The 18,809-nt window shown below is 42.1% G+C and overlaps 1 protein-coding gene across 1 annotated transcript in view; it reads right to left on the bottom strand.

The window, feature by feature from the left end:
* The window catches only part of LOC118828900 (maestro heat-like repeat family member 5), a 97,394-nt gene that overhangs the window by 35,028 nt on the left and 43,557 nt on the right, over window positions 1-18,809 (bottom strand). Inside the window, exons 14-19 of the mRNA XM_036735787.1 lie at window positions 17,116-17,220; window positions 13,547-13,682; window positions 12,639-12,760; window positions 8,135-8,284; window positions 2,273-2,427; window positions 8-158 (exon numbers count right to left, since the gene is read on the bottom strand). Coding sequence (XP_036591682.1) covers window positions 8-158; window positions 2,273-2,427; window positions 8,135-8,284; window positions 12,639-12,760; window positions 13,547-13,682; window positions 17,116-17,220 — 819 coding nt within the window. The remainder of the gene's footprint in view (window positions 1-7; window positions 159-2,272; window positions 2,428-8,134; window positions 8,285-12,638; window positions 12,761-13,546; window positions 13,683-17,115; window positions 17,221-18,809) is intronic.

The following is an 18,809-nucleotide window of genomic DNA, read 5'->3' as shown; positions in this document are numbered from 1 at the left end:
AGCTTACAGCTAGTGAATTCAGGTAGGCCTTATTCTCCTTTGTCCTGGTGACTTCTACTGGATTTGGCCGCTCCTGTAGCTTGGCGAGCAGCACATGGAGCACCTTGGGGGCTGTCAGCTTCTCTGACCCCATAGCCCTCCAAACGTTGATGGTTTCACTGCCAAAAAAATGCAAGAATCAAGGAAGGTTGGAAATAAATTATTTGGGTTGGCTTGGCCCTTGACACATATTCCTAAACCCAGGTCCCTCATGAGGGTCTCAGGCAGAGACTTGTTTTAACCCTAGATTTATTCTAAACTCTGTATCCTTTCCTCCAGGCCAAGGGAAAATCTTTGAAGTAGGTAGCTTTTTTCTACATCCAATCCACAGCTTTGAACTCAGATCTTTCTTATTCCAAGTCTAATCCTCTATAAACTGCTCAGCTAAATCAATGGATCACAGCATCAAGCCAGAAGGGACACTGAGGGCATCTAATCCAGTTCCTTCATTTGAGAGACAAGGAGCCCTAGAGCTCTGGGATGGGACCAGAGCATTTGCAGAACTTGGCCAGTGTGGCCCTGACTCTGGCCTGCTTTAAGGCTCATAGATCAAATACAGAAAACCATAAGTGACCACAGAGGTCCATTTAGCCCAACACCCTCATTTTATACATAATCGAACTGAGGCTCAGAGATGTCATGTGACCTGTCTAAGGTCACACAGCTTAAAAAATGGTATTTTGAATTCAGAGCCTTTGATTTTAAATCCAGCATACTCTTTTCACTGCCCTATGTTGCCTTCAAAGCATTTGGTCTTAGCCTTGTAACCCTGCTCTGTTAAATTCTGGGCCTATAATAGGCCTATGACCTTGGGACTAACCAAACCTACTTTGCCTAAGGGATACTATAACTTTCAAAGATTTCCCAATGCCTAAGGCAGGGACCTCCCCACCCCCCAAGCGATCGATTGAGGTCTATTGTTCAAACGAAAAAAGCTCAACATGGGAATTTGGGGGCTATCCCTTCAGTTATCCCCTCTCCCCACTATCCCCCACTGCCCAGTGACATCCGTGATATAAATGGCAGCTCTTCACATTTATATAGTCATAAATGCGTTATTTATTATACTTCCCCATTAAAGGGTTGGGGGAACCCTATCTTACAGGCCAATGTCCAAACTCTTTAGCTTGGCATTTCAGGTCCTCCAGAACTGGTCACAATCTACCCTTCCAGCTTTAGCAGTTGCTACTTCCTAGTACCAACCTATGGTTCCAGCTAGACCTGCTGTCTTTATTCTCCCTTGAACATATACAGTTCAATTTAGGTCATCCTTCAGACCTAGACAGACCCTATCCCATAATTCCAGATCCCAATCAAGTGTTGCTTCCTCCGGGCAACTTCCCGACCACTGAAGTCCCCTATCTTCCCCTTCTCCCTTTAACTCTTGTCCTGCCATGGTCTGGTCTGTACAAGCTACCTGGCTTTAGATCCTGGGTCTAACACTGGTAGTATGACTTTGGACAATCACTCATCCTCTTTGGGACTCGGTTTCCTCATCTGTAAATAAGGGTGATAGCCTAGATGAACTTATAGATTCCTTCCATATCTAGATCGATGAGCCCTAGATCTGTAGTATCAGTTTTCCATATCTTTTAAATGGGGGAAGTTATATCTATACTTCTTACTTGACAGAGCTTTTGAAAACCTGTGCTCTAAAAAATGGAAGTGATTATTAATATTGTGGCACTTATAATAGTAATTAATATTATTATTCTAATGCAACTGAAAAGGCTCTACGTTATGTTACTTTGGACTATCCTGCTTTAAGTGAGTGAGTCTTATCTTCCTCACTAGACTGAAAGCTCCTTGAGAGGGGGGGCTGTGTGTTATACTTCTCTGTGAAGTAGGGGACTCTGGAAGGTGGGGTGGGAGGGGACATCACGGAATGAAGGTGGGCGCTGGAAGCACTAAAGAAAATGATACCTTAAAACTGCTTTTCCACTCATTATATTAAAAACCTCCTCTTTCTTGAGATTTTAAGGTTAACAAAGCACTTTCCTTACAACAACCACTGGGAGGGAGGTGGCACAAGGATTATCCTACCCATTTTGCAGGTGGGGAAGCTGAGGGGGAATGCCTTGCCAGGTCATACAAGCATCCTGTTGGATAGCCAGGCATCCTGACGGGATCCTACCACAAATTTCTGAATGCCACACTACCATGCAAACTTAGCTAGCTCCACAGCCCTGCCAAGGTCTGGCCGGGCTGGGATCCCTGAGATGCCCCATTGTACCGGTCCAGTGGGAGAGAATACTCCAGAAAGGAATTCACTAGTTCCTGGGTGTGGTGTCTAGACAACAAGGTGATGGCCTTCAGGACTTTTTTCTTGACATTCACTGAGTCAGTGGAGGTCAGGTGGCAGTAGAGGGTCTGGCTCATGTCTGAAACCTGGGAAGAGGGAAAGAAAAGCAGAGGAAATAAGCAGGACAGGCATGGCAGAGACAGAACTGAAAAGACGTGGCGACTGGTTGGGCGTAGGGTGTTGAAGAGTCAAAGACAACCGGAGGTTTTAAATATTGGTGTCCGGTGGAGATTGGAGTGAATGAAATGGTTGTTCACTTATTTCCAGTTGCGTCTGACACTTTGTGACCTTATTAGGTGTTTCCCTGGCAAAAATACTGGAGTGGTTTGCCATTTCCTTCTTCAGCTCATTTTACAGATGACGAAACCAAGGCAAGCAGTGTTAAGTGACTTGCCCAGGGTCTCACAGCTAGTAAGTGTCTGAGGCTACATTTGAACTCAGTTCTTCCTAACTCCAGGCCCAGTGCTCTATCCCCTGCACCACCTAGTTGCATTTATTAATAAGTGCCCACTATGTGTCAGGCACTATGTCCAGTGCTTTACAAATATTATATCATTTGATCCTCAGAGCATCTCTGGGAGGTAGGTACTATTTTTTAAAAAATTACTTTATTTTTAACTTATGGAATAAAATAAATATTTTTATAAGAGTATAATAAAAAAGATGATTGCACATAAAACTGCAAATCTATTATGTACAATGGTGATGGTAGGTACTGTTCTTATCTTCATTTTACAGACGAGGAAACTAAGGGAGACACAGATCAAGTGACTTGTCTAGGGTCACACAGCTAACAATTATTTGACTATATTATCTACCTGCCTTTATGGTAGCACCATTAGCAGAAGTAGGAAATTCAGTTCAACAGGAATTTCACAAAATTACAGAATTTAAGAGTTTGAAGGGACCTTAGCTGCCATCTAGTCCCATCCAACTACTAAAGAAATTTAGACTCTAACATACCAGTTGAGTGCTCATCCAGCCTTGCTTGAAGACCTCCTAAGAGGAGGAACCCACCAGCCCCTGGGGCAACTCATTCCACTTTTGGGCAGCTCTGATGATGATTAGAAAATGTTTCCTGTCCTCGAGTCTAAGTTTCCTCTTTGTAACCTCCACTGTCATTCCTGGTTCTGCCCTTTGGGGTCAAACTGAACCCCCCCTTTCACATGGTGGCCCTTCAGATGCTTAAAGGCAACTAACATGTACGTCCTCCCTAAGTCTTCTATTTCCAAAATAAACATTCCTAGTTCCTTCAGGTGATCCTTACATGACAAGAACTGAAGGCCCTTCAGCATCCTGTATTACCTAGAGCTTGGTGTGTGTGAGACTCTGTGCTAGCTAGGCTCTCGATATAGAAACACAAAAATGTAGACAGTCTCTGCCCTCAGAGAACTTCCATTCTACTCAGCATTAGGAATGAAGGGTGGGGAACTATTCATACGTAGCTGTTGGATAATATAAAGTATCTATAAAGTAAATATGTAGTAATTTCCAGATTCTAAAGACACTAGATGGAGGTATGAATCAGAAAAGATCTCTTACAGAAGGCAGTACTCCTAGGAGCATTGAAGGAAGCTAGATTCCAAAAACATCGAAGTGAGAGGGGAAAATATTCCTGGAAAGGGGAACAGCCCACTTGAAGGCATTATAGGACCAGCAGCTCTATGGGCTAGAACATTGCATACCTAACTTTTTCAACTATATGAGGTTCCCTTTTTAATATAAAAAAATTCAGAGATAAATCCCTCCTCACTCCTAACATAATTGTCTTCGTATTCTTCATCTTTTGATTGAGAAAACGTGGAGGAGGAAACGAGATAGTGCAAGATATTCAAGTCCATGATGCCATAAAAGACTGATGAAAAGAACTGAGGATGGTTAGAACAAGGAGAGGAGAAGATTTAGGGGAAACATGACAGCTGACTTTAAATACTTCATGGGATCATAGAATAGGAAGGGAACCTGAGAGATTTTGTCTTATGGAAATGGGATGACACACGCATCCTGGGCTCAGAGGGCAGAATTAGGAGCAAAGGCAGAAGCTACAAGGATGTGAATTCAGGTTTGATATAAATGTAACCCTTTCTCTCAAGGGCATTGCCATGGCAACTTGGTGGAGTGGGAATGTCTGTGTGTGGGTTCATAGTATTTTACCTAAGAGCTCCCTAGATTTCCAGGGACTTTTGGCCTTAGGGGAATGTCATTCTGCAAAGGAGGCACAGTTGGACAGAAAGCAAGGAGAGAAGGGCCATGTTAAGGGACATAGGGTTTCTCTGTCCTTTGTCCTTGGATCAGAACACATCTAGAACATTGCCCACACATCTGGAATATCATGCTCAGCTTTGCACACCACATCACATTGATAAGTTGGGGACAAGATAGTATGTAACAGGAGGTGGGCAAACAGGCTGGCAATTGTGCCATCTTAGGACAGATCTGCAAAAACACTGGCAGCTACTAGTATAAGCTCCTTGAGGTTAGGGATTAAAAAAAATTCAGTGCTTAGCAGGCACTTAATAAATGCTTATTCTCCTTAATAGTTAAGATGGGGACTGGACCTGTGATCTTATTGATAATGGGATTTTTTTTTGAACCATTATTTATTTATTTATTTATTTAATATTTTTAGTTTTCAGCATTGATTTCCACAAGATTTTGAATTACAAATTTTCTCCCCATTTCTACCCTCCCCCACACTCCAAGATGGCATATATTCTGATTGCCCCGTTCCCCAGTCAGCCCTCCCTTATGTCACCCCACTCCCCCCATCCCCTTTTCCCTTACTTTCTTGTAGGGCAAGATAGATTTCTATGCCATATTCCTCTATATCTTATTTCCTCATTGCATGTAAAAACTTTTTTTTGAATATCCGCTTTTAAAACTTTGAGTTCCAAATTCTCTCCCCTCTTCCCTCCCCACCCACCCTCCCTAAGAAGGCAAGCAATTCAACATAGGCCACACGTGTATCATTATGCAAAACCCTTCCCCAATACTCATGTTGTGAAAGACCAACTATATTTTGCTCCCTCCTTTCCTGTCCCCCTTTATTCAGTTTTCTCCCTTGACCCTGTCCCTTTCTGAAAGTGTTTGCTTTTGATTACCTCCTCCCCCATCTGCCCTCCCTTCTACTGTCCCCCCTTTCTTATTTCCTTCCTCCTACTTTCCTGTGGGGTAAGATAATGGGAATTCTTGAATGAGGAAACTCCCTCTACCAGAACTTTGAGAGCTAGCCAGAGCACTGAGAGACATACCCAGTGAGACTCAAACCCAAGTCTTCCTGACTTCCTGTGTCCACTAAACCTTGCTGCCCTCTTACTTAATAGGTATTTGATGAGTTGAGTTGAATTGAATAGAGGGGCCTTGAAATCCCACTTTGTGAGCTCAGGTAAAAGGAAATGGGGATGTTTAGTATGGAGAAGACTTACAGAAGAGGCCTGCCCACTGTCTTCAGGCATTCTTCTGAAGGACTGTTATGTGGAAGAGGGATTCCATTCATTCTACTGGGCCCCAGGGAGAACTGGCAGAGAGGTAAATTTTGACTTTACACAGACAGTACTTCCTAATGATTCTCATCATCCAAAAGGGAAGGGGCCTAGTCCTAGAAGGGCCATGGGGTCCTCGGCAGAGGCTGGACAAGCGCATGAGAGGGATGTTCCAGACTAAATAGGGGATTTAACGCCCTTTTGAAAATCCCTTCTAGCTTGGAGATTCCTCTACATGATTCCTCTACTGTTAACCTCCTATCTGTGTCTGTATCTTGCTTCTCTTTAGCATGTAGTGACCTCAACTTAGTAGGAGCTTAGCAAATGCTTTTTCATTTAAGTTGAAATGAATTTATAAGGGATTTTTTTAAAGGACATAAAGGGATCCTGACTCATAGATTATGTGTGTTTGTCCTTCGTTTTGAGGAGGACCATGACATCAGGGAAATGATGACACGACTTGCAGTTGACTTTGATTTGAGCGAGGGAGGGCTGTGCAAGGTCACCAGCCTCACTTTCTCCTCCAGAGCCATCTGGGTCCAGTGGCCTGATATTCACCAGGATGACTGGAGATGGCCCAGGATGCATTGCAATTCCCTGGCCCTTTCAGGCTAAGGTCTTTTCAGGTTCTGACTTTGAGTGAGGTAATGCCCATTCAGTGAATGGGCTTCTTTAAGAAGTGAATTTTTGGGAGGTAGTCAGGGTTAAGTGACTTACCCAGGGTTACACAGATAGTAAGTGTCAAGTATCTGAGGCCGGATTTGAACTCAAGTCCTCCTGACTCCAGGGCTAGTGCTCTATCCACTGTGAGAGTCAGAAGGAAGATTGGAAACTGAGGACCAGAGAATGAAAATGACTTATTCAAGGTCACAAAGGTAATTAGAACTAAGCTTGGAGTCAAGTGGAGCTCCCTCTGGATTTAAATCCAGTGCTCCTTAGGCTCTACAGAGCTAATAAAGAGAGTTTTAAATTGAATTTCAGAACACAGGTATTTGCAAACTTTAAAGTACTATATAAACACTAGCTATTAGTATTATTATCTAGCTGGTGTCCTTCCTGCCAGGGGTCTGGTTTCCTCACATCTGTAATCAGAGAAGTAATTATGCTTAACTGAACTAATAAACATAGAATATTACATTACATTTCAGAGGATGGGTATTTTATCATAAAGTAATTTTAATTTAAAGAAAATGAAGAAAACCTGGGCACAGTTGATAGAAGGGAAATGGGGAGAAGGATTGAATCTAGGTAGGTGGCACAGGACCTAGAGTTAGGAAGATCTGAGTTCAAGTCTGGCTTCAGACACTTACAAGCTCTATGATCCTGGTGAAATCATTTAATCTCTCTGTGCCTCAGTTTTCTCATCTGTAAAATAAAGGATAACAACAACACCTACTTCCCAGGGTTGTTGTAATATTAAACGAGTGAACGTACATAAAAAGCTTTGTAAATCTGAAAGTGCTAGCTATCATTATTATCTGGGCTCATGTCCTTCCTGCTAGGGGTCTGGTTTTCCCACATTTTCTCAGATTCCTCCAGTCCATACTGATTTCTCTGTTTCTTGAGAGACCCTATAGCTCCCAGTCCACACTCAAGCCTCTGTTTTCTTATGTTGTTTTGACATTTAGCCTTGTGCCTGGAACAATGTAGGTGCATAGTAAGTGCTAATTGACTGTTCTCTCATGGTTTTTTTGATATTTGAGTGACTTTCTCCACCGTTGGACTGGAAGCCCCAAACTCTCCCAGGCAGGACATTCTTTTCCACCTCCCGTCTCCCCTTTGCTGTAGCTAAGTGTGGGACTGAGCACATGTGAGCTCCTTGAGGGCAGAAACTATTTAATTTTGATCTTTGGCTTCCCCAGTGTCTAGCACATAGTAGGCACTCATAACATTCTTACTTATTGATTGATACCAGGCCCAAAGTCAATGCTTAATTGGTTGGTAAATTATACTTTCCACTGGGGCAACAGCAATTGACCTGGGCCTCTTGGAAAAGCCAATCTTGTGTCCTGGGACTTAGTTTGGTGTAGTTCATTCACCCCTGTACATCCATCCAAAGGATGAAAGGATTTATAATCAGATAGGACCTTAGAGACACAACTTCCTCATTTTGCAGAGGAAGCACAAAGGCAGAAAGTGGCTTGCCCAAGATCACACAAATAACAATAGCAGAGCTTGGTCCTCTTGACTCTAAATCCAAATCCAGGGCTCTCTATGGTACTACTTCCTCCAATCCCACTCACCCCCTGTTCATTTAGGTACTTTATTATTTAGGACATAGACCGTGCCCTGCTCCTTCAAACATCCATACCTTCTCCACCTGAGACCCCAAATCTTCTAGGATGACAACAAGCATATCCCCTGCAGTTTCCCTTTGGAAGTCCAGGGTACTCCTCAGACCATCCATCACTGTACAGATGAGATCTTTCATCTGAGGCAAAGAGAAAAGCTTCGCAAACTCCTACATCAGACAAAGAGAAAAGTTGCACTGGGGTCAATAACCCCTCTGGCCCTAGGAGTGCTGATGCCTAGTCCCTCTAAGGTCTAATCTCTTTCCCTTCAGGGTTAGATCTGTCTGTTTTTACTAACTCCCTTAATCACCTAGCTCCTGTAAATGGCCCCTGAAATCCCATCTTTTCCAGGTTGGTTTCCTAGATTATTTGGAAAATGATCTCATGTTTTGTATTTGCAGGGCATTTAAAAATCTAGAAGAATATTCATAGCCATATGGTTTCATAACATCGATTAGCAAGAAAGGCAGAATAGGTAAGATTATTCTTGTCTTATAGACAAAGGAAACCATGATCTAGAGAAATGAATGACTAACCAAAGGTCAAAATCCTACAAGATGCTATCTCATAATAAAAGGATGATACATTTACATTGTGCTATTATAAGGTTTGCAAAGTGATGTATAAATATTAACTCAGTTTATCCTCACTACTACTCTGGGAGGGGGATACTATCACTGTTCCCATTTTACAGATGAGGAAACTGAAGCTTAGGGAGATTAAGTGATTTGCCCAGGGTTACCATCTGAGTCTTGACTCACACTAGTGTAGCACTATATTCATAGTGCCGTGTAGCTGCCTTTGTCTGCATTGGTATGTGATATTTCCCATCCTCACATACTTGCTTGTCAATCAATCCGTTGTTTATCCAGCTTCTGATCCCACTGCTCAATTGGAAATGCTCTCTCAAAGTTCACCAGTGACTTCTTAATCACTAAATCCAATGACCTCTTCTCAGCGTGATACTTCTTGGTCTTTGTATAATATTTGACGCCAGTGACCACCCCCCAGGTACTCTTCCTTCCCTGGGTTTTTATGACACTGCACTCTCTTGATTCTCTTACCTCTCTGACTCCTCCTTCTCAGTCTTTTTGCTAAATTGACATTATCTTCTAGTACTCTCAACTCTTTCTACACACCTTCTATAGGTCATCTTATCAGTACTCCAGGTTCAAATATCATTTCTATGCAGGTAACTCCCAAATCAACATGTTCAGCCCTTATTTCACTCCTGAGGGTCAGGTCCACCATCACCAAATGCCTGCGTGACATCTCCACCGGGTAGGTCTCATTGAAATCTCAAACTTCATTATTTTACCTCTCAAACTCAACTTTCTCCTTAACATCCCCATTTCTTTCAATTTTTCAAATTTTCAATTTCACCATCCTTCCAGTCATCTAGATAGGAAACCTTGGAGTCATCCATGAGCCTCCACTCTCCCTCCATATTCAACCAATTGTCAAAGTCTTGTTGATTCTACCTTCATAGCATCTCTTCTATTTGTCCCCCTCTTTCCACTTATACAGCCACTACTATGGTTTAGTCCCTCTCATCATTTCTTAGCTGGACTACTAAAATGGAATCTTTGAAGAGAATCTTAATTGGTCTCCTTGTATCTGATAACTAAAGTCTAGCCTGTCCTTTCAAATCCATTCTCCATGCAACCACCAAATTGATCTTTCCAAAGTGCACATCTGACCATGTTTCTCCCCTCAATAGGTCTCAGGGGCTCCCTATTGCTTCCGAGAGAAAATACAAGCTCCTGTATATGGAAATGAAAGGACTTTATAATCTGGCTCCGACTTATATTTTCAGGCTGATCTCACATTATTCCCTTTCACAAAATCTGTGTTCTAGCCAAATTGGCTTGCTTGTTGCTTTCTGTACATACCATCCATTCCATTTCCTGTTTTTGTTCATTTATACAGGCTGTTCCCTGTGCTTGGATTGCTCTCCTTCTTCACCAGTCCTCGTCATCCTTCAAGGCTCAGCTCAAGGGCCACCTCTTCCAAGAAGCCACTCATGATCCTCCCTGTTGTTGGTTATTTCTCTCCAACAAACTGCCATGAATTTGCTTTGAATAAATTTTGTTTTTACTTATCTGGGTAGATTTTATTTTCCCCCAGTAGAATGTAAGTTCTTGGAGGGCCAGGGACTGTTTAATCTTTGCCTTGAATCTCCAGTGACTAATCCAGTGCTTGGCAACCTCGTAGGCACTCCTAAGAAACTTTTGGTGAATACAATTGAAGGTCACATCACAATTTGGTGTCAGAGCTGGAGTAAGAAACCAGCTCCCTTGACTCAGTGCAGGGATTGTTTTACTGACCTATGTCTTATGACTACTTAATATTAGGGGTCTGTCTGGACGATCAGATGGCAAGAGGCTTAATATCTGGACCCTTAGTGATTAGACACAACAATTGTATGTCCAAAAGCTAGGTCACACCATACACAGAGTGCTGGGCCTGGAGTCAGGAAGACTTGAGTTCAAATCTAGCATTAGACACTTAATAGCTGGGTGACCCTGGGTGAGTCACTTAATTTCTTTTCAGTTTCCCCAACTATAATAATGGCACTTTCTTCTTGGGCTTGTTGTGAGGATCAAATGAGATGTGCCTGGCACTTTTTTTGCTGAGTCGTTTTTCAGTCCTATCTGACTCTTTGTGACCCTATTTGGGGATTTATTGTCAAAGATACTGGAATGGTTTGCCATTTCTTGCACATAGTAATGTTTGTTCCCTTCTCCTTTCCCGTAGTTCCTATAACTGTTCATAGGGTCACAGAATTTAGAATTGTAAGGGACCTCAGGTATCAAATTGCCTCTTCATTTGGATGTATTTGGAAGTTTGGAGGCCCAGAGGGGTAGAACCACTTGCCCAGGGTCACACAGGTAGATAGTAGAGTTGGGATCTGAAGTCAGTTCTTTTGATTCTAAAAATTCAATGCTCTTTCCACTATTAAATATAAAATAATAATAATGATGGTACAACTATTAATAACAACTCTAAGCAGGAAAGGAGACAGACCTGAAACCGAACCTGAGGCCAATCTACCCAAACCTTTTCTCTTCCTGCTACTGTATCTATCAAGCCATTGGACCTGTTTGGTTTCTCTTAACTCAAGTGTAGGACTTTATAAACATCCCTGATAAAAATGTACTTAATTGGGTTTGGCTTATCGTTCAAGTTTGTGAGATCTTTTTGGATTCTGACTCTGGCATTCAATGTGTTATTGTAAAAAATATGCTGTTGTTGGAGTTGGAGGACCTGGATTCAAATCTCAGCTCTATGACTTTTGGCCTGTGTGACCTGGGGCACTTTGTTGTCCCTTTCTGCGTTTTAGTTTCTTATTCTGTAAAATGAGGTCATTGGACTGAATTGTTTTGAAGTCCCCTTCCTTCTTGCTCTAAATCTATGACACTATGATCCCCTGAACTACTCTTCCCTTCCTAATTTTGTGTTGTTTGCAAATTGGATAGTTATCTGTTTTATTATTGTGATTTTTTTTGTTCAGTCATGTCTGACTATTTGTGACCCCATTTGGGGTTTTCTTGGCAATGATACTGGAGTGGATTGCCATTTCCTTCTCCAGTTCATTTTACACATGAGGAAACTGGGGCAAACAAGGTTAAGTGACTTGCCCAGGGTCACACAGCTAGTTAAGTATCTGGGGCCATACTTGAACTCAGAAAGATCAATCTTCCTGACTTTAGGCTTGGCACTCTATCCACTGTGCCACCTAGCTGCCTATGTACCTTAATGACTACTTTTTAGGTTTGGGCATAAATAGTTTCAAAGCCTACCTAGCTGTCAACCATCCAACCTACATCTTTATCCATTTTTGTTCTCAGGGATAATGTGATTGTCAAATGCTTTGCTGAAATCCAGGCATACAATATTATGTCTATTGAATTCCACTCTTTTACCAGGCTAACAACCCCATCACCAAAGACCATGACTTGTAGGCTAACTTTAGGAAATGGCTATTTTTTATAAAGCATAGTGTATCTGTGCCCATAAAAGAATTAATAGCATTGTACAGATGGGGAAACTGAAGGCCAGGGAAATTAAGTAATTTCTCTAAAGTCACATAGGTAGTAAGTGATGAGAGTGAAGTGGGATTTGAACCCAAATCGTGTCAGGAAGAATCATCTTTTTGAGTTCAAATCTGGACTCAGACACTTACTAACTGTGTTGCCCTAAGCAAGGCACTTCACCCTGTTTGCCTTAGCTTCCTCATCAAATGAGCTGGAGAAGGAAATAGCAAACCACTCCAGTATTTTTGCCAAGAAAACCCTAAAATGGGTTCATGAAGAGTTGAACATGACTGAAATGACTGATCAACAACAACACAACCACTTCTGATTTTAAATCCAATATTCTTTCCATGTTACCCCTCACCTTGTCTCTTCAGTAAAGACTGGGATATAAGGCCCCTAGCTGACCTAGAAGAGATGTGAATCTCCCAGAAGATCCAAGCCAACCCCTCCCACTTTGCCCTACCAGTCCCTTGAGAGCTCTGACCTTAATAATGTGAGAGCTGGGGTTGACAGGAACCTCCGGCATGGGTATTGGTTCCTGCTCCGACAGACACTGGGTTTCTTCACTCTGCCCCATGTTTCTGAAAAGTTCAGGTGCATACAAACCTGGTGAAGAGAGATGATTGTAAATGGCTGCTGTTTCCTAAAAGACAACTTTAGCTGGCTCTGTTTCTGCTTAAGATTCAGAAGTAGAGTAAGTATCAAGGTTGGGGTATAGTCAATGAGGGAGCCAAGTTTGGGGATGTAGTTGGTATTAGGGGATGGTGGGGGAAGGGTGTATATAGGGCTAGATATGAGGTCAGAGTTGGGATCAGGTTTGGGTCAAGTTGGGTCAGGATGGGGATGTGTACAAAGGTGGGATGTGGTCAAGCTTGGGGGTTTGATTAAGGTCAGGGGACATGATCATGAATGAGTTAATGTTAGAGCTGGATTGTGGTCAAAGTTGTATTGAGGTCAAGTTTAGTTATTTGGTAAGGGCCGTGGTAAGGTCAAAGTTGGGGATGAGGTCGGGGGTGAGATGGCATGGTCATGAGTTAGTTTTGTCAAGGCTGAGAGATATGACTGATATGGAGGATGATGCTGGGGATACTGTGAGACAAAGTTATGGTGAGGCTAGGGCTGTGGAGGTGGGTCAGTGATAGGAATGTACTTAGACTTGGGGTGAGGTTAGGGTAGGGAGGTATTCAGTTTTGGAAATGCGGTCATTTCTGGGGTGAGGTCATGGTCACACAATGCATTGTCACAGAGATTACTGTTCACAGTTGGAATAAGGTGATTGCTCAGGGCATGGTCACTGTTGGGAGGTGAGTTTAGGATTGATGGTAACTCCCTAGGAGGAGGCATAGAGACAGAAAGGTGAGATAATAAAGGAGGGATCCTGCCAGGGATCACCTTTCTGATATAAGAGGATTTTGTAGAGATAGTTAATTGCTTCAAGCACCAGTTGCTGTATGTCTTTGTCTGGATCCTGACATAACATGCCCAGCATGCCCACAATGTGCCCAATTCTTATAAATTCCTCTGTGGTCTGGCAAGAGAAAATAAAGAAGAAAAACATCATCGTGTAATTTCAAGCTTCTGGCACTTAATAGATCATCTAACTCTTCTTTTTCATTTTATAGGTGAAGAAACTGAGGTTCAGAATTTGAATTCAGGCTTTCTGATTCCAAAATTATTGCTCTTTTCCACAAATGACCTACTGTTTTCTGGGTAGGGAATGCCTAGAGTTATTTCTTTGTCCTAATTTTCCACCCCTAAAATGCACCTAAGCACCCTCACAAGACAAATCAATGAACATTTGCTTAGTGCTTCCTGTGTGCCAGGCATTGTGCCAAAGCTGGGGATCCAAGTACAAGCAAAAAGATGGTGTCTGTCCCCAAGGAGCTTACATTCTAATGAGGAGAGATAACACATGAAAGGGACTTGAAAAGCAGGAGATGGGGGGATGGAGAGAAGAAGTACCTGAGCAAAGGCATCGAGGTAGAAGCAGACCTTGGAGAGGAAAGAAGGATGGCTGGCCTGAGTCTCCCTCCAAATGGAGGGTCTGGGAGGAACTCATCAATGGGAGATGGGGGTCACAGGAGTGGAGAAATGTACTAAAGTGAGAAGGCAGCTGAGGCATGGCAGAGAAGCCCAGAAAGTAAGCAGAGCCAGGAAAGGAATGAGGGATGCCTGGCCTAGGTCATTCCTTAAAACAGAGGTCTTCAGAAGAACTCACCAGTAGGAGATGGTGGCTGCTTGGAGAGAAGAACATTCCAGAATCCTCCCAAGGTGAGTTTCTACAGAGTCCTATGTTTTTGATGCCGTACAATTGACTGAAAGGTCATTACAAGTTTCTCCTATGTTTGATGATTACCAAAAATGAAAAGAAGGAAAGCATTTCCTTGTGTAGAGAAAGCAAAATGCAGCTTTTTAAAAAAAAAAAACTCTCCTCTAACAAGATGTCTCTTATGTAGATATTAGAATCAGACAAAAATCCTTGAGAGAAACAAACTCAGAAATAACTTTGTTTAATGATTCTGATTATGAATATTCAAGTCATTTTAATTCAACGAGCAATTATTAAGCACCTACATATATGGTAGATGCTGGGAATAGAAAGATAAAAATGGATAACTTCTTTCCTCAAGGAATTTACATTCTACCGTGGGGGCAGGGTAAGGACTTACATTTTATAGCATGTAAATAGTTATACGTCTACATGCATACTATATAGCTATATGTCAATCTGTGAATATATATATGTATGAATGTATGTAGTGAATACAGAGTAGTTTCAGAGAGTGAGGGAACATATTAACAGATGAGAAGATAGCAGCTAGGGCATAAAACAGGGAGATTTAATTTGTTGACTATGGTGTAAAGTGCAAAAGGAAGAGGGATATCCATGGCTACATCCTTCAGATGGCTCCTGCTTCAGGATGATATTGCACTAGTGACATTAATTCCTGGTCTATTACAGAGCTTCCTGAATAAGGCTCATAACTACTCAAGAATTTGGCCTAATGATCCCCACAAGAAAGACCAAGTGAATGAAGAATGCTTGTTGTCCAACGCATGTTATAAAATGAGATGGACAAGCTTGTGAATAGATGTGTCTATATGTATACACATGCATAATAAATATGCACACACATGTATGCATACATGTATAGAAATATGTATACATGCCACACACATTTATACATAAACATACATACATCTATATATGTGTATATATGTATACATACACACAAATGTACATAGACAGTTAACCGGAGCATTAAACAGGAAGCTGAGACTAGGCTGAAATACCTATGGGAAATTGCCATATTCTTTTAATGACTCCAAATTTCTCCTTGACACAAAGACCTATCTCCTTAATACCAATGTTCTTATGGTATTATTTTATGGTTCTGAGTCATGGAATACAATGATTTCCAAACAATTAAATGTGATTATCACTAAGAGACCAACAGAGGACCATGGCTAGTGTAAGTGGTCTATAAAATAATACAAAGAAGGGATTAAGGAGAACAGAGTAAAAGATGTCATTTAAAATGTTCAGTATAAAAAAGCCATATGGTAAGATCGAGAGCTAACATGGACAACCTGAATGCTCCATTAATATCCTTCTGATGTTGTGGAAAAGTAAGAGAGGCTTCCAAGATTGTTGGTGAAACTTTGGTGGTGAATTTATTAGGACTTGTTCAAGAATCAGCCAAGTTGGGTAGGCATAGATGGATCAAAATCTGTAGGATTTTGATAAGATGATAAGAGAGCCATTGGAGCAATCTCTATGTTCAGATATATCTCTGGGCTTAGTCAAGATAGAGCCAATACTTATAGCATTGATACTTATTTTCAGTGTTTCAAGAGGTATCCTCCAAGATGGTATCCAAAGACAGAGAAGGAAATAGTTGTCCCTCTCAAGATATAAGCCAAGTCAAAGTTCTTGAAGGCCAAGAAGGCAGTGATGAAGAATGTCCATAACCCCAAAAGATGAAAATCCAAATATCTCCCACCGTCTGGCAATCCAAGATACTTTAGGTTTAAAACCAGTCCAAGTACCCTCAGAAAAGTCCCCCTACAATAGCAAGCTGGATCACCATCCCATCATCAAGTTTCCCTTGACCACTGAGTCTGTTATGAAGAAGTTTGAACACTCATCTCCCTGGTAATCTTTGTGAATGTTAAGGCCAACACACATCAGATCAAGTAGGTTGTAAAGAAATGGTATGAAATCAGTTTGACTAAGGTCAGCACAGTGATCTGGTCTGATGGAGAGACCTAAGTCTGACATGCCCCAGACTAGGAGGCTTTGGATGTTGCCAAAAAAATCGGAGTCATCCAAATTTTCCAGCTAGCCTGCTCCACACACAATAGTTTTCCATTTTATGCTTATGCATGTATATATGCATACAATTATGTGCATATAATACATATGTGTAGAAAGAGAGAGAGGGAAGAGAGAGAGAGAGAGAGAGAGAGAGAGAGAGAGAGAGAGAGAGAGAGAGAAAGAGAGAGAGAGAGAGAGAGAAAGAGAGAGAGAGAGAGAGAGAGAGAGAGAGAGAGAGAGAGAGAGAGAGAGAGAGATGGGGTTGAGAATATGGTATGATGGGAAAAACAATTAATTTGGAGTTAGAGGACCTTGGGTAGGAAGCCTACTTCTACTACCAGTGCCTCCCCACAGTACCCCTCCCCCCAGCATGGCATCTTGTAATGGTGCTAATGAAGCTATGACACTTATGCAATCAACGTAGGCATGACATCTCCCTCCTTAGCGATAATTATGGCCAGACCCATCCCCTCCTTCAAATGTCCTGACAGAAGATGGAGATTAGGACTGCTTTATTTTCTGGGGGTCCTTTTAGACCTGCGATCTATAATGTGGAAGAGCTCACTTATACATCACCATGAACAACAGGGAGGGGTGCAGTAAGGTGGGGTTGGGGGAGAAGTCAGGTGATGGCAGTACTCACATCCAGGAAGGTTTTCTGGGCTAGAAACTTGAGGAGAACCATGCAGCTCTTAACTGCCCGCTGCCGCTCATGAACCTTCTCTGAAGCCAGCCAGCTGTACATGTGCTGGGGGAGAACAAAAGGGCAGATAAGACAAAGCCATTGGGACCAACAGAACATCTATGAAGGGACATTAACATCTACTCTCCTACTCCCATCACTCCCACTGGGAGATATCTTCTTCTCTTTCTACCTACTTATCCAAATTATATCCTTCCTCAGACCCCAGGTCAAACACTGTCTTCTCTAGGAAGCTCTCCTTGGCTCCTCTAAGTGACAGTACTGGATTGCCATTACACTATACCACATATCCTTTTTGTATTTCTACTTGTTTTATGAGTCTCTTGTCTCCTGGAGAAAAATGTAAAACTATGTGAGAGAATGGGGTATTTTCCGATCTTCTTCTATTGCTTATGGGGCATACGGTAGGGTAGGTGCTTAGTGAGTGTGGAATGCAACTGACACTTCCTTGGGGACCTTGGACAGAAGGATTTCTGATGTTGGGGGAATATCACATAGTGCACGATGATTGAAATGCACTGACTGGGCATCAGAAGGCCTGGAGTCACTTCCTACCTCTGATATTTACTTTCTGTGAGACTCTGAGCAAATCAATTTATTTGAGCCCCAGTCTCCTCCTCTGTGAAATGGGGGTAACAGTACCTACCTCTTAGGGAACATTTTGTAAACTTTTACAATGCATAGAGCTGTGAGGAAAATCCCTTTACTTCTCTGGGTCTCAGTGTCCTCATCTGTAATGTAGAGATGATAACCCCTTGCCTTGCCTCTGAGAGCACTCAAGCAAGAAAATGGATAGAAAAGCAACACATGGGTTCAGATATAGGTATCAACTCCTAAAATAAAAGTCCCTTGAAGGGATCTTAGAGATTATGTAGTCTAGCCCCCTAATTTTATTGATGAGAAAACTGAAGCCCAGAGAGAGAGAGAGTATGTGTGACTTGTCCAAGATCACACAGATGGTAAAGAGGCAGAACTGAGGTTGGAAGTCAGTATTTTTAAGGCTAATTCTAGGGCTCTTCCCACCACTATACTCTCATGCTTCCGGATTTATGTGAAAGGAAAAAAATATAGATATGTGCTGTAACAGCGCGAACTATGGGTTGCACTTGGGTTTTATACAAATTGCAACTGGAAGAAAAAATGCAGCCTACATGGGGCTAATGTGGTGGAAAGTGCTATATGTATAGACATAAAGGATTTTCTTATTCCCAATCCTGTTTTATCCATGTCCTTAGTACTAGGGATTGGAGTAAGCTTTGAGACCCCAGAGATCAATACAAGACAGAGCGTAATCAAGCGAAAGATCAGGTGATTTAGACTGTAAGAGCTCTATCATATAGAGTGATAGCAATGATCCCTATCACTTAGAGGAGGCAAGGAACGCTTCCTGGAAGAGGTGAGATTTAGTGCTAGTCCTTAAAAGGTGGGTTACAGCTAGGTAAATGGAGAAGAGGACAGATCATTTGACGTTTCGTCACTGGGAATCATTGGTGCACTGGGGGATGTTGAACCCTAGGTTGAATTCTGAAGGGGTACCCTTCACTCTTGTATGGAATGAGCCTGGTCCTCAGGAGGTTGGGAAAATTTTTAGAGCTGATGCATAAAGCCAGAGTCCTTCAAGTTCTTCTTGGCCA

Source organism: Trichosurus vulpecula, chromosome 1, assembly GCF_011100635.1.
Source record: "Trichosurus vulpecula isolate mTriVul1 chromosome 1, mTriVul1.pri, whole genome shotgun sequence".
In the NCBI taxonomy this organism is placed as follows: Eukaryota; Metazoa; Chordata; class Mammalia; order Diprotodontia; family Phalangeridae; genus Trichosurus; species Trichosurus vulpecula.
This window is presented reverse-complemented; position numbering and strand designations above follow the sequence as displayed.